Below are 15095 nucleotides of genomic sequence, written 5' to 3'. Positions count from 1 at the left end.
CCCTGAAATCGGTTCGATCGCAACCGTTTAGTCCAGGGGTCTCAAACTCAATTTACCTGGGGGCCACTGGAGCTAGGGTCTGGGTGAGACTGGGCCGCATAAAAAAAACAACAAAAAAACGCATTTATTATAAACAAAAAAATGTAAAATACTTCGCTTTGGTTCCAATTTTCTACAATAAAAGCTCTGATAAAACATTCCACTGTTCTCAAATATCTTACTTTTTATTTTTCTATGCAAAATAAGATGAAAAATAAATCAAGAATAAAGAAAATCAATCAATCAGTAATAAATAAATAAATATAATAATAATAATAATAAAAAGTTAAGAAAGCACATATAGTTGGTGGGTAGACAAATGATTTTTTTCATATTAAAATGAACAAAGCATTATTAGAGCCCTGTAGACATGACAAAACACGACTATAGTCACATTTATACTCTTTTTATTTACAACATATTGCGCAACTGCAGGGTCTTGAGACACATGCTAACTCGCAAACTAGAGAGCTAGCGACCTAAACGGTAGCCTTCAAGTTATTTCCTTTCAACTTAAATAGCCAAAAACTTACCACTTCCACACGGATAGGGAGGATAACTATTAACAGTTATTTAACCATGAACATGAATCAAACGTAATAATTTTTTCTGGGTACATGATACCATACAGCATCCATATCAAACTTGCGCGGGCCACACTAACATTAAACTTTCATATCAAGACGGGGGCCTCAAAGTAGTGTCCTGCGGGCCACATTTGGCCGCGTGTTTGGGACCCCTGGTTTAGTCAATGGAAATGTGCCTTACCAGTGGAATATGTGTCTTTCAGGGACTTTCAGGGTAGATTTTATCTTTCGGTCTTTGTTTGCAGCCCAATGACTGGTAGCAACAATGGTCGGAATCCAGAACGCTGTAATCACTGATAATCACTGATAATAACTGATAATCACTGATAATAACTGATAATAACTGTGATTGTTCTGGTGGGTTGGACACCCACGCACCTGTTAGACCCAGGTTCAACAACAACTGACGCTCCTTTAATGGGTTTCTGCCTGCACATTTGACAGACCAGGTGTCGTTTCTGGCCGGACTTGTACCCGCAGGCCAGTTGGGAATTTTCAATCCTTGAAAAAAAAAAAAAATTCCAGGCAAATAACTGCACCCTAACTTTACCGTGACACGCCGTCAAATGTGAAATGTCACAAAACACCAAAAAAGACTAAAAGACCTCCCTGCGCTTGGGAATGCAGCACAATCTGAACGAATGACGTCTGCCATTTGTTCTTTCAATCGGGTTCTCGATCCGAGTGGCATGTTGGCCTGTAAACAATCAGCCTTCCTGCTTAATGTGTTTTTCCAACAATTAAGATTTGTATTTGTGCTCACACACTGGGAGACGCATGGGCACCTTCCTGTTTAGTCAGGAGTTATTTCTTCAATTCAGTACTTTTTCTTACCATCACATCATCACAAGGGTCGGCGTCCTGATGATACTGAAGCATAATTCAGTCTTTAGTATGATTCATCTTCCGCTAAAACACCCTGAACAAGAATATCCAATTCTTACCCTTTTCTTATCCACTAGTAAAGATACAGTATAAAGATACAGTATGGATATTTTAACCATCACAGGCTTTACTTTCATCTTCTTCTTTCTCTTTGTGCTTTTACCTTCAGCAAATCTATCTCCTCCATCCAACCCTGTCTTCTCACACCAACTACCCTCATGTCCTCCTTCACTACATCCATAAGCCTCCTCTTTGGTCTTCCTCTACGCCTCCTACCTGGCAGCCTCCTTCTACCAATATATTGACTATCTCTCCTCTGGACATGTCCCAACCATCTCAGTCTGGTCTAAAGGACTTTATCTCCAAGGTCTCTAACATGTAATGATGTGCTCCTTCCTGATCCTATCCATCCTGGTCACTCCCAATGAGAACCTCAGCATCCTCATCTCTGCTAGGTCTCCAGTTCTGCTTCCTGTCTCTAAACCAGGGGTGGGCAAACTTTTTGACTCGCGGGCCGCATTGATATGACAAAATTTACAGACTATATATTTTACACGTAACAGTCCACCTGGTATTATTGTATCTGTAAAACTGTCATGCAATCTGCTATTATTATTTATTATTTTATATTTAAATATTTTAAAAATAATAAAATATTATAATAATTACAATAAAATTACAATAATAATTATTATATTATTATGTAAAATATGCAAATATAACAATAATATTATATATAATTAATATAATAATTAGCATTAATATAATAATTATAATAATCATAATAGTTCTATTAATAATTCTAATAATCTAATAATAATAATAATAATTATTATTATTATTATGTGCTTGTGTCCCTTTTTTCAGGAGCACTTTGTAAACAACAGACCATGTCAAAAAACGAAATTGATAAAACCATCAAAAGGTTGGCTCAGGCCATGATGCCAGGTTGTATGTCGAGTTTAAATGAAATACTTTGGAAAGATTGGGCGGGCCGTATTCAAACACTTGGCGGGCCGGATGTGGCCCCCGGGCCGTAGTTTGCCCACCGCTACTCTAGACCAAACAACAAGGCTGGTCTCACCACAGTTTTGTATACTTTTCTCCACGTGTTTACTTTCACACCAACATCGTCTATGCACACCTTGTAACCACGACAACATCATTTCTTTTTTAAAGGGGTACGGTTCTGCCCAAAGCAATAAAAGCACTCAAGACTGACATTTTCATGTCGGGTAATTAAATGGAAAGGAGATTTGTAGTTGGAAAATATCATGACTAGGTTTTTGTTTTTTTTAGCTGCGCTGAACTCAGCAGAAGTCCATGCATACTATATACTATATAGTATATACTATATAGTATATACTATATACTATGCATACTACATGATAGCTTCTCATTTGAAAAGCCCACACAGCTAATGACTGTGAGAGTGTGAAGCAGCAGGAGAAGAAGTAAGAAAAGGAAAGAGTAAGACCCCAGAGGTGACGGCGTTGATACCTGTGATGGTGTCTGCAAAGACGGGGTCTAAGACCAGGCCCCTGTACACTCCGTACAGACCGGCCCTGTACCAGGTGGTGGGCGTGAGGCCAGAGATGATGATGCTGCGAGCATCGGCAGGCACCGTATGATTTTGCCACTCAGCACCTGTTTCTGCATCGGTAACCTCGATCAGAAACGCCTCAAATCCCCCCTCCTCTGCAGACCAGGACAGGAGGAAGCTGTCCCATGACACATCGCTGATGGTGACATTCGCCACCCCAGGCTTCTCCTCTTCTGGGTGACGATAAACATACCGACATGGAGTTATATATCAATCATGGACAGCGTTGAACCTTCACAGAACCTTTTGACACAAAACAAGTATTTGATCCTCTGGTCATTTTATCAGTTCATCTCCTTACCAAAATATGAACAGTCCATCCTTTGGATGATGGCTTCATTCCCACGGAACGAGGCAGAATGTAAAGCATAACAATAGGAAACAAAGGTTCTTAGTTCTAGTCTTGTGTAGGTCTACAACAGGGGTCACCAACCTTTTTGAGGCCGTTTTTTTTTGTGTGTGTTAAATTTCTCTCAGTTCTCCCATTTTTCTCTCGCAACGCTGAATGACAACACGTGCTCACAAAGTTGACAACTGACCCTGAAATCGGTTCGATCGCAACCGTTTAGTCCAGGGGTCTCAAACTCAATTTACCTGGGGGCCACTGGAGCTAGGGTCTGGGTGAGACTGGGACGCATAAAAAAAAAACAACAAAAAAACGCATTTCTTAAAAACAAGAACATTTAAAAAACTTTGCATTGGTTCCAATTTTCTACAATAAAAGCTCTGATAAAACATTCCACTGTTCTCAAATTAAAAAAAATACATTAATGTAAGCAATTCTGATTCAAAATTTAAAGCACAAAATAACAATGATCATTTGTGACCAGTGCTATTTTTAGAAGATGCCACGCGGGCGCCTTAAGTGGTCCACGTGGGCGCCCGCGGGCACAGCGTTGGTGACCCCTGGTCTACAATCATGTCCCTGAGCTCCACTGACAGCTCTTTGGTCTTGCCCAAATAAACAATTGAGAGTACAGTCGTGCCTCAATTATTGCGATGAAATGATTCCAGACATGACTGCGATAAGTGAATTAATTATGATTTATTATTAATACGTGGAATATTTTTCCATCTTGTTTCCTTCTAAACACGCTTTTTAAGATTATTAGAGCTCTCAAGTCATGGGCTAACAACCCCATAGTCACCTTTACATTTGCATTACCTAATATAGGGCATGATGGAGGTACTTATTATACTTATGTATTTTACTCCAATCAAGTATTCTGTCTTTTTTGGTGAAAATGAAGCTATCATAACAACGATGGTCTGTTCATATCTAAGTTCATATAAAGAGGGTGAACTTGCAAAGTCATTAGGGGATCAAATACATATTTTAGCCTGGCTTTGTAGTGTAATGACATCCTTTTGATGGAATCCATTTTGCTATATTGGTGAAAAAAAAGCACATTCAGCACATATAATTGACTCCAACATATGTACTGTACATATAGACAACCAGGAGAAAAAGTGCGTGGACCCAAATGACTCCTCATTTTGTATTTCAGACATTTCATTTTGCTTTCAACAGGCAAAAAAAAAACGTCCTTCAAAATATATATTCCCCCATTTTCACTACAAAAGGCCAGCGTGGACATCTCCTGGCCGCCTATAGCCATTCCTTTCATATTACCATATGAGTGAGAAGACGTGGCCATTGAAGGCAGCACGCAGACATTAATGGCTGTGAATGAGCCATTACCATTGGAAGGTGCCAGCGTTGTAGAAAGTATGCTCGCCACTTGAAACTAAACGCAAGCCGTGCAGAGCAATGTGCTGCGGCCTGTAATTGAAGTCCATTGTGTACGCAAGCGTTCCTAGAATAGATTAAAAAGACAAGGATGGGGCAGATAAGCCCCCATTATCCTCTCCAAATTGTCAAGCTTACATGTGTGGACAGCAGATGTCATGAAAGACTGCTTGAATGATGGGATGAGCTTCTCTGGCACCATCGGATGATCGTTGGAGAAGGATTATTCCCAAAAAGTCCCACACGGTGCTACGCTACTAGCGGTGTAACGGCACATTCATTTTTTTTGTATTCTTTTTTTTTCTTCAAAAACTTCAGACTATATAGTCTCCGCTTCCGGGTCGGATTGAGGATCCAACACATACGGCTGTATGTTAAAGGGATAGTTGTGACTTTTTGACAGGAAGTTGTCTGACACCCCCATAAGCTGGGAAGTCCGTCAACTGCGACTCACTGCCCACTAAATGTCCTGAGCTGAGTTCTGGTCGGATTTCGATGCTGAGGAAAGTAATTCCAGCTACTTTCTGGGGTGAATTAAGTAAAAAGCGATAAAAGATGCGTTCAAAAGCACAACACATTTGCATCACAAATAGTAGAAGAAAGTTAGACTTCAAATTCTCTGCCCTGTAACTATGAAAATATTGAACTTAAATTCACTTTTTGTAATCAAATCTGGAACCAATTAACTGCCATAACCCATAATCAGCTTTTATGAAATTTCTGTCTGACAAAGGTGACCTGAATGTCGACTTGGGCACAAGTCAACCAACCGTATGTATTTATTTGTCGCATTGTCCCAACTGTATTTATTTGTCGTAGATGTTTTGGTACTCGGGCGTATGGGTTTGCTACGTGGTGAACATTAAAAGTGGAAGTGTAACACGTGCCTACTTGGGAAACAAATACTGTACTACAGTGAATTCTTAGCTAACGGAATCAATCGCAACTGGACTGTTCTGGTTTCGTGTGTCAATCCATCTGAGCAGGCTACATGGTCAGAAACTTGGTGGAACTGATAATCTGTTCACTTCAAGCTCAAAGTCTGAACTGGTTCCTGCTGAAAGACGAGTTAGGAGAACTGTCTTTGGGCATGACCTGAACTGGCAAGGTAGGACAGTTCTAGTCCTGGTCTTTGTGAGCATAAACTGATCTGTTCATGAGTTCCAGATAGAACAATGGCTGTCCTATCTAGTCCGACAATGGCTGTTCCGCTCTGTCTTTGGGGATGAGCTGATGAATAGTTCAGTGTGAGCGCTAGTCTGACCAGAGACAACTCGAACTGTCCTACCTCGTCTTGGAGCATGAACTGATGTTTTTGTGGGAACCTAGCTTATTTTGCAATTCGCGAATTAACGATTTGCGAGGACAATGGAACAGCAAAGTGCGTAGTCAGGTCACCACCCCTGGCTGGCTGGAGAGATGTTCTCGTGTTGGGGAATGAAGATCCTATATTTTACAGAACATGGTTCTTTGTTGGTACAAGTAAAAATACGTTAACAATACATGAAGCTAGAACTATGACTTCTACACTTCAACCAATAAGGAACTTAAATGCTCGGCACTTTAATGTTTTGGTATTTGGTTGCCATTTAAGTTGTTTAATTGCCACTTTAGTTAGTTAGTTTTTCATTGAGAAGTCATTTATTTTGTTCCTAATTTCTCACCAGTTTTTTTGAGGTGATTGGTCGGGGCACAAACATGGAGGTGCGCCCATGGGAGTGCAGGCCAGAGGCTGATCACCTTAATTGGAGTCTCCCAAGTGACACCTGGAGGAGGGGGGATTAACTGGGTGGTAGTTCGGAATCTAAGTTGTTACATGTACTTGAGTGTTTAAATATATACAGGAAGTGACACTTCAGTGTGGGACTCTTGAAGGACTTGTAATATAAAAGAAGGGTGTGAAATAAGAATGTAAATCGGGTACATTTTGGATGTATTGCCTCACCCTCTCATTGGGAACTATGGTTGGCCCTTAAGGGGGTAAAAGGGGGGCTGGGTGAATTGTTTGGAGAGGCCTGTTACCTTTCCACTGACTGTACCAAAAATGAACCGGTGTGACCTTAAAGCCAAGATAGCGTCATGATACTGTACCGTTACACCCCTAGTATGCAGAACCCCGAAGCACCCGACCAAACCTTGTCTCTTCCCCGTAAAAAGCGTGTGTGGAGATGATAAAGGCTACAGACCAGCTCAGGCCGTGGATTAGAAGGCTGCTGATTTCCGAGCTGATATTCTAACAGGAGTCCCAGCATGTGGTCTTTTTATCTGATGCCGCCGCAGTTCATCGTGGTCAAATCGCACAAAACCAGAGGGGAGAAGGGCTCACGCCAACAATTACCACATGAATGAACGTTATTCAATGCATCCCCCACCGCCACCCTGCGCTATGTTTAGTGTGCAGTCCAAAAAAAAAAAAAAGAAAGGACACATTTTTTAGAAGCTTCAAAAAGAATATAGAAGCTTACAAAAGAATAACTTTCTTCCTTTAGCATTTTGATTTTTGTACACAGACGCTGGTCTTTCTTTACTGAAAAGTAGACTTGGAATGGGAATTGCGAAAAATAATACCACATGGACAACTTGAGACAAAAATTACAGTAAAGTCTCGTTATATCGATATCGGTTATAACGAATTACTGCTTATTACGATATTATTTTCATTTCCCGGCAAATTTCTAGTCTTTTATGATATAATTAGTTCCGTTAGTACGATACCCGGTTATTATGATAATCCGGTTACTACGATGCCCTTTTCATCTCCCGCCAGCCAATTTGGTCTGCTTATATCGATACAAAAGCAGCTTAAATCAATCTTTGCTTAACGATTTCAATACCAAAAAAGAACACGGCCAACGGCTGCTTCCAGTCAACTTTATTTTTCACACTTCCACCACCAGAGCGCAGCACACACACCGATTCCCGCACTTCCTGGTTCACAGGTCATGCTCAACCCGCCCCACATAGCTGGCCAAACACATGCCTGCAACAGAAGAACCAACGAACGCCAGCATGTACATATGAAAAACAGTGATTATTGCAAGCGATAAAAAGATATCTGAATACAACACAATTAAATACATGTATTTGTACGCTTGTGTCTTCGTTGGAATAGGTGTGTATGCTATGGCAGTTGGTTCTTCTGTTGCAGGCATGTGTTTGGCCAGCTATGTGGGGCGGGTTGAGCATGACCTGTGAACCAGGAAGGACCTGTGAACTGCCCACTTTTAATGCAGTTCGGCGCAGGATCGGATATATCGACAGTCCGGTTATATCGATATTTTTTCCGACTCCCGACAATATCGGTATAACGAGACTTTACTGTAATTGCCTCAATATTAAAGCCCTTTACATTCTGGACTGCTCTATTTTGACCTAAATTCCTAGAAATGACATACGTACATACCAAGGTAAATGTAAAACTGTGACTGAACTATTTGGAGTAGAGACATGGGTTGGGCCTACAGTTTTTACAGAAACATTTAGAGGCCTTTAAAATAACTGAAATAAATGTAGATATGCGGACTGGAAAACACAATGGGTCTATCGCTTAAGTCTTAAGTCCTTACTTAATCCCATTCAAAATTCGACCACAATACTAGAAACATGGAGTGTTTTATAACGGCGTTTCTGGCATGCAAACCAAATTCCATGTCTTGGACATTTTAGTCATGGTTTGGATAGTGAAGAATACCTGTCGGTGCTGAGATGGTGGTGGGTGCACTGGTCCTCCGACCTCTCTCGGCACTGATGCTGATGGTGTACAGCATCCCGGGTGTCAGTCCTCGGAGGGTATGAGATTCAGAGGCTCCTGCGAGCACCTCCTCTGCCCTTTGGCCATCAGCGGACACGTGGACAAGTCGGTAGGAGTCGAGCTTGGCCAGAGGACGCCTCCACTCCAAAATCATGGTCGTCTCTGTCACCTCTGCAACCGTTAGGTCTTTGGGTGCATCCAGGGCTGAAATAGACAAAGAAAGTTTTCCAATTGGGATTTGACAAAACAAAGCACAACTATCATACAGTCATTTATGCTGTATAAGCTTCTACTTTTTTTTCTTAAACTGTGAACCCTGCGACTGATACCAACCACGAGGTATAAGAGAATACCCCTTGGAAACCACAAGAGGCCATTACTCATTCTACCAGTCTGACTCACGGTGTCATTTTAGATATAAGGCTAAAATCATCACACAGCAACTTAACACTAACAAGGGTAGCTAAGAAATATACAAGTACCAATATGAGTTAAAAATAAAAATACCTATTTTAACTTCCTCCCATAGTGCATTATTCCCAGCACACCAGTTCAATGGCTGCTGGGCCACCGGAGGGACCTTGTGAGGGATTATGGCAGGGATTATGGCAAATTATTGGATTTGCTTCACACCATGAACACCACCATAGAAATGCTGGTTTTTTTGCTTGTTTCTTCAACTATTAGTTCTTGATGAATTTGAAAATGTACCCTTGGCTGAAACTTTTTAAAACGTTAGACTTGACTTGCATAATCATTTAAAGTTTTCGTATCGGTGATGTTTTATAGCAAATGCTAACTGGACGTAATGTGTGTCTAATGAACGCTATGTAGATATTTTGACTGACGGTTCTCAGGTTATGTACATTACATACAATTATTGAGGAATTATGTGTAATTATGTTTACTGCCATATTGAATTGAATTGTTAATTATTTGTGAATGATGTATTCACTTGCGTTACCTCTTTTAAATTTTGAAACTGTGATTGTGACATATTAGATGATATTAGCTATACCTTAATTCGTCCCTCAGTGGGGAAATTGAATCAATAGTATTTAGTATAGTAGTTTAAAACAGTACGGGTTAGATGTCAGATGTACTAAACAATAGATCATGTTGAGTTATAAGTTGAATTATGAATGCACAATGTACAGCAATGCAATATATTGATATAATCTCTCCTGGATTATGGTATATTGCACTGGTTTTACAGCTTTCATTCATTTCATTTGCTTTCATTGCAAATAACGACGTAGTTGTCGTCGCTGGCCGCTTGACAATTTGTACCAGGTCACGACATCTGGTCACGGTCATTTGTTTTGGACATGCTTATTCACACCTTAAATCACACGACATCGTCATTACTGCCGCACAATTCATATTCTACAATCTTGTCCCCGAGTTCAGCTCTTTGGTCTTGCCCATGGTGGTTGAGAGGTTTGAAATGACAGGTGTATTTTATCCACAAGAGTATTTTCTAGCACAGGACTAATGTAAAAACCTCCATCCATTCATTTTCTATGCCACTTATCCTCACTGGGGTTGTGGGTATGCTAGAGCCTATCCCAGCCAATCACAGGCCACGTATATATTTTTGGAATATGAACTGGATTTGAACTCAGGTCTCCTGACTGTGTGGCCAACCACTCAACAACCGTGCAGCCAAATGAATTTTTTTCAGTTCCATTTTTTTTTACATTCTTACATTCTTACCAGTCACGGCATTGGTGGTCGCCGGCAGACTCTCCCGTTCGCCTTTCACCGCCGTCACTCCCATGCCATACTCCGTCCCAGGTCTAAGACCTAAGTACACACAACACAAACAGAAATATCTGTCAGCGCATGAAAGGCCGTTGTGTGTTGCCAAGCGGCCAGCTGTTTCTTCTAATGGCTCCAAAGACAAAAAGACTTTCATGTGTCGGAGCAACACAATAGCTTGCAGCCAAATTGCATTTCATGGTAAAGCGGCTAAAGCGGCTAAAGCGGCTAAAGCGGCTAAAGCGGCTAAAGCGGCGGTGGCTGCATGGCTGGTGTATTTGCATTGATAGATGTATAGGGCCCTTGTGTTGCAGCAGAAGCACTACTCCGACGATAGCGCAGGCTTCCGAAGCCCTTTGGTCTCACAATTAAGTCCTCTCCCATCCTGATCGCCTCTAATTCCTTTATGAGCTCCCTCAGAGGTCATCACACGCAGGCTCCTGCAGCATGAAATTACACCTAATGCCCAGGAAACTCATTATCAATAAAATCACGAGCGTGAAGGCAATTACAGATAATAACTGTGTGAAAGCACTACTTGAGGAGGACATCTGCTGAATGGACACACTGCTTCATTTCCATGGGATGGGCCTCCCAAGGACAAAGAACTGGGCCAGACAAAGACACTATTAAAGTGTTTTGGAAGTTTTTTCTCCCTCTCTCTCATTGTGTCTAATCTCGAAACAAAATGTTGCTTTACAACGTCAGCAGCATTGATAGATGAAAACACGTCTGCTGCCGCTGCTTGAGTAAGATCTCAAATGGGAATAAGCTGCGGTGCGATTCCATTGAAAGAGCAAATTCCAAATCCCCTTGGGTGGTTTTCCCATAAACTTGTAGATGAGCAAACATTTGACGCTACACAAAAAAAGCCGAGCCGTTGTAGAAATGAGCTGGCTGAACATAACACCGTCCATTTAACAAGAAGTACCACACACGCTTGTCCAGGAGTAGACGCTATAAAACTTCCTTTTTCCCGCAGGGACTTCACACTGGTGTCTCGGATACAAACAAGGAATACATAGAAACATTCCTGCAGTAAGTCACCCATAACAAACATGGAATGAAGTGAAATGATGAGAGGGTGCGCCATAGACCTCCAGGAACTCATTTATACTGAATTTGACCGACACGTCCAATTGCTGAATTTTTCACAATTATTTTCAAATATACGGTATATACCGTAATACTGAGACACTGAAGAAATATACAGAATAATATAATACAGAAATATCCTAGAAATGTGTCACAAACTGTGGATCTAAGGAATGAACCAGCAACCGCCAGGCTTTACGACCTGGGCCCCTCCAGCGTGTACAGAATAAGGACAATGTTACATATAATGTTAAAGTTTTTGGGGGAATTTTGCCCATCATTCCCAATCATTAGATGAAACATAAACACATATTTAATTCTCTTTTCTGTGTATTATAACGCCAGAAAAGCAGTTAATATAAGCTAGCTAACAATGCACGTCATTAGCACACAAAGCCCATTTTATTGTTTAATGTACATGCTGTGATCATGCAAGAACTTGACAATATGTAATACTGCCTAGTCGGGAAGAACCTCCAGGCCTCACCGAGGACACGCTGGAGGGAGATATGATATGACATGATATGATATGATATGATATGATATGACATGATATGATATGATATGATATGATATGATATGATATGATATGATATGACATGATATGATATGATATGCTGCTGACTGCTTCACACAAATCAAACATTATGGACGGTGTGTGACAGTGAGAGGCAGGTTGGGTACCAGTGATCTTGGCCTGGGTGGAATCTTTGGCTCCGGCAGGGAACAGCAGTTCTCGATGCTCCCCTCCAGACAGAGGTCCATACTTAATACGGTAGTTTTCCACCTGAGCTTGGCTGTTTTTCCACTCCAGAGTGATGCTCTCGTCGGTCAGCTCCACCGGCTGCAGGTCTCTGGGAGCATCCAGGTCTGAGACGCACACACGGTGTGAGGTTAGGTGAACAGTGAACGGGAAAATAAGCACCTACACAAGACTGGAATGGACTACAAGACCGTCAACAATATTGTAGACCCCCAAAAGACTGGAATGGACTACAAGACCATCAACAATGGTGTAGATTCCCAATTCAATGGACGATAAGATCATCAACAATATTGTAGACCTACATAAGACTGGAATGGACTACAAGACCATCAGCAATATTGTAGACCTCCAACTCAATGGACGATAAGATCATCAACAATATTGTAGACCTGCATAAACCATAAACAAGATTTGAGACCTACACAAGACTGGAATGGACTACAAGACCATCAACAATATTGTAGACCTCCAAAAGACTGGAATGGACTACAAGACCATCAACAATATTGTAGACCTCCACAAGACTGGAATGGACTACAAGACCATCAGCAATATTGTAGACCCCCAAAAGACTGGAATGGACTACAAGACCATCAACAATAGTGTAGACCTCCAACTCAATGGATGATAAGATCATCAACAATATTGTAGACCTGCATAAACCATAAACAAGATTTGAGACCTACACAAGACTGTAATGGACTACAAGACCATCAACAATATTGTAGACCTCCACAAGACTGAAATGGACTACAAGACCATCAACAATATTGTAGACATCCAACTCAATGGACGATAAGACCATCAACAATATTGTAGACCTGCATAAGACTGGAATGTACTGCACAACCATCAACAAGATGGTAGACCTGCACAAGACCAAAATGGACTACGAGACCACCAACAAAATTGTAGACCTGCACTCGACCGGAATGTACTACAAGACCATCAACAAAATCGTAGACCTCCACGAGATTGGAATGGACCATAAACAAGACTGTAGACCTGCACAGGATGTGACTGGACTACAAGACCATAAACAAGATTGGAGACCTACAGTTAATGCCCCTGGCACTGGGGCTCCGTGCCAGATTTCATCTGGTGGGGTTAGGATTGTGAGATTGTGAGAAAGGTGAGGAGCTTCTTAATGATGTCAAGAGAGTTGGGAGCACAGTCAGCAAGAAAAGCCTGAACAAGACGCTTTGCTGTCATGGATTGAGATCATCCCTGTCTGTTAATAATAATTCAAATGACCAAAATCACTCGTTTATAATATGAACAAAGAATTGATTTACAATATATTGAATAGTCAGATTCATTTTCACTCTAAAATTCACTTTGCAAGCTCCTTACCTGTGAGCAATGACTCGTAGACGGGAACGCTGGTCCGGTCCCCCCTGTGGGCTGTCAGAGACACCTCATACCGAGTGTCTGGGGTGAGGCCTCCAAGGTGGTATTGCGTGTCGGCGTAGGAAAGCTCTACCGCCCTGCGATCAGCAGGGTTGGAGGCGGGCCCATAAGATATGCTAAGTCCATCCACATGGGCCACGGGGTGGAACCAGGTCACCAGTGCTGTTGTGTCCGTTACGTCACGTATATTCACCTGGCTGGGGGCGTCAATTCCTACAGGAGGGAGGTATGAATGAATGTGTGAAAGAAAAAACAGCCACAGCAGAATAGGCGTGGTCGAGGGATGAAGCTGCAGAATCAGAACATATCTTGAGATTTATTTTAATAAAAGAAACTTGCTATTGTGCAGCATTGGACACTATGAAGTGGCCATTGAGATCCCTTGAAATTATCATGATAGTTTTTTTTTACTTCTATATTTACAGTAAAGTCTCGTTATATCGATATCGGTTATAATGAATTACTACTTATTACGATACTATTTTCATTTCCCGGCAAATTTCTAGTCTTTTATGATATAATTAGTTCAGTTAATACGATACCCGGTTATTATGATAATCCGGTTACTACGATGCCCTTTTCATCTCCCGCCAGCCAATTTGGTCTGCTTATATCGATACAAAAGCAGCTTAAATCAATCTTTGCTTAAGGATTTCAATACCAAAAAAGAACACGGCAAACGGCTGCTTCCAGTCAACTTTATTTTTCACACTTCCACCACCAGAGCACAGCACACACACCGATTCCCGCACTTCCTGGTTCACAGGTCGTGCTCAACCCGCCCCACATAGCTGGCCAAACACATGCCTGCAACAGAAGAACCAATTGCGTTCGTGGTTTCTCTCGTGTGTATAGATTCTATACAGGCATGTGTTTGGCCAGCTATGTGGGACGGGTTGAGCATGACCTGTGAACCAGGAAGTGCGGGAATCGGTGCCGTTCGCCGTGTTCTTTTTTGGTATTGAAATCCTTAAGCAAAGATTGATTTAAGCTGCTCGAGTGCATTATTGCCCACTTTTAATGCAGTTCGGCGCAGGATTGGATATATGGATAGTCCGGTTATATCGATATTTTTTCCGACTCCCGAGAATATCGATATAACGAGACTTTACTGTATTTGATTTTTATTGCAGCAACTAAATTGCCTTTTTGGAAAATACGCCCAAAACCTCAGCAAATCATGTATCCTATTGAAAATTCAGCAAACGCAACACAACAAACTTGACTTGTTGAAGTTGATCCTTCTTTACAAAAAGCAGTTCATTCTTTGATGTCGGCAGAACTAAGCACTAGTGAGTAATGGTGAGGTTCACATCATCTGAGTCTATGCTTTTTCAACAAAATAACAAAAATGGACAGATGGGTAGATATTATACGGTAATTGGTTTATTGAAAATACTAAACAAAATCCCCTTAACACCACTGAAACGGAAGCTCTAACTAAGTTA

The 15095-nt window shown here is 41.3% G+C and overlaps 1 protein-coding gene across 4 annotated transcripts in view; it reads right to left on the bottom strand.

The window, feature by feature from the left end:
* LOC131127761 (tenascin) overlaps nt 1-15095 on the bottom strand; it is an 85144-nt gene that overhangs the window by 12047 nt on the left and 58002 nt on the right. For 3 of the 4 annotated variants that reach the window (XM_058069986.2, XM_058069983.2, XM_058069982.2), the window contains exons 8-12: nt 13591-13860; nt 12156-12341; nt 10332-10421; nt 8556-8819; nt 3012-3287 (exon numbers count right to left, since the gene is read on the bottom strand). In XM_058069986.2, the coding sequence (XP_057925969.2) occupies nt 3012-3287; nt 8556-8819; nt 10332-10421; nt 12156-12341; nt 13591-13860 (1086 nt within the window). The remainder of the gene's footprint in view (nt 1-3011; nt 3288-8555; nt 8820-10331; nt 10422-12155; nt 12342-13590; nt 13861-15095) is intronic. The other variant, XM_058069985.2, reaches the window with a different exon arrangement.

This window comes from Doryrhamphus excisus, linkage group LG3, assembly GCF_037039965.1.
Source record: "Doryrhamphus excisus strain RoL-2023G ecotype Guam linkage group LG3, RoL_Dexc_Guam_v1.1, whole genome shotgun sequence".
Classification (NCBI taxonomy): Eukaryota; Metazoa; Chordata; class Actinopteri; order Syngnathiformes; family Syngnathidae; genus Doryrhamphus; species Doryrhamphus excisus.
The sequence above is the reverse complement of the archived record's forward strand: the minus strand, read 5'-3'. Positions and strand labels throughout refer to the sequence as shown.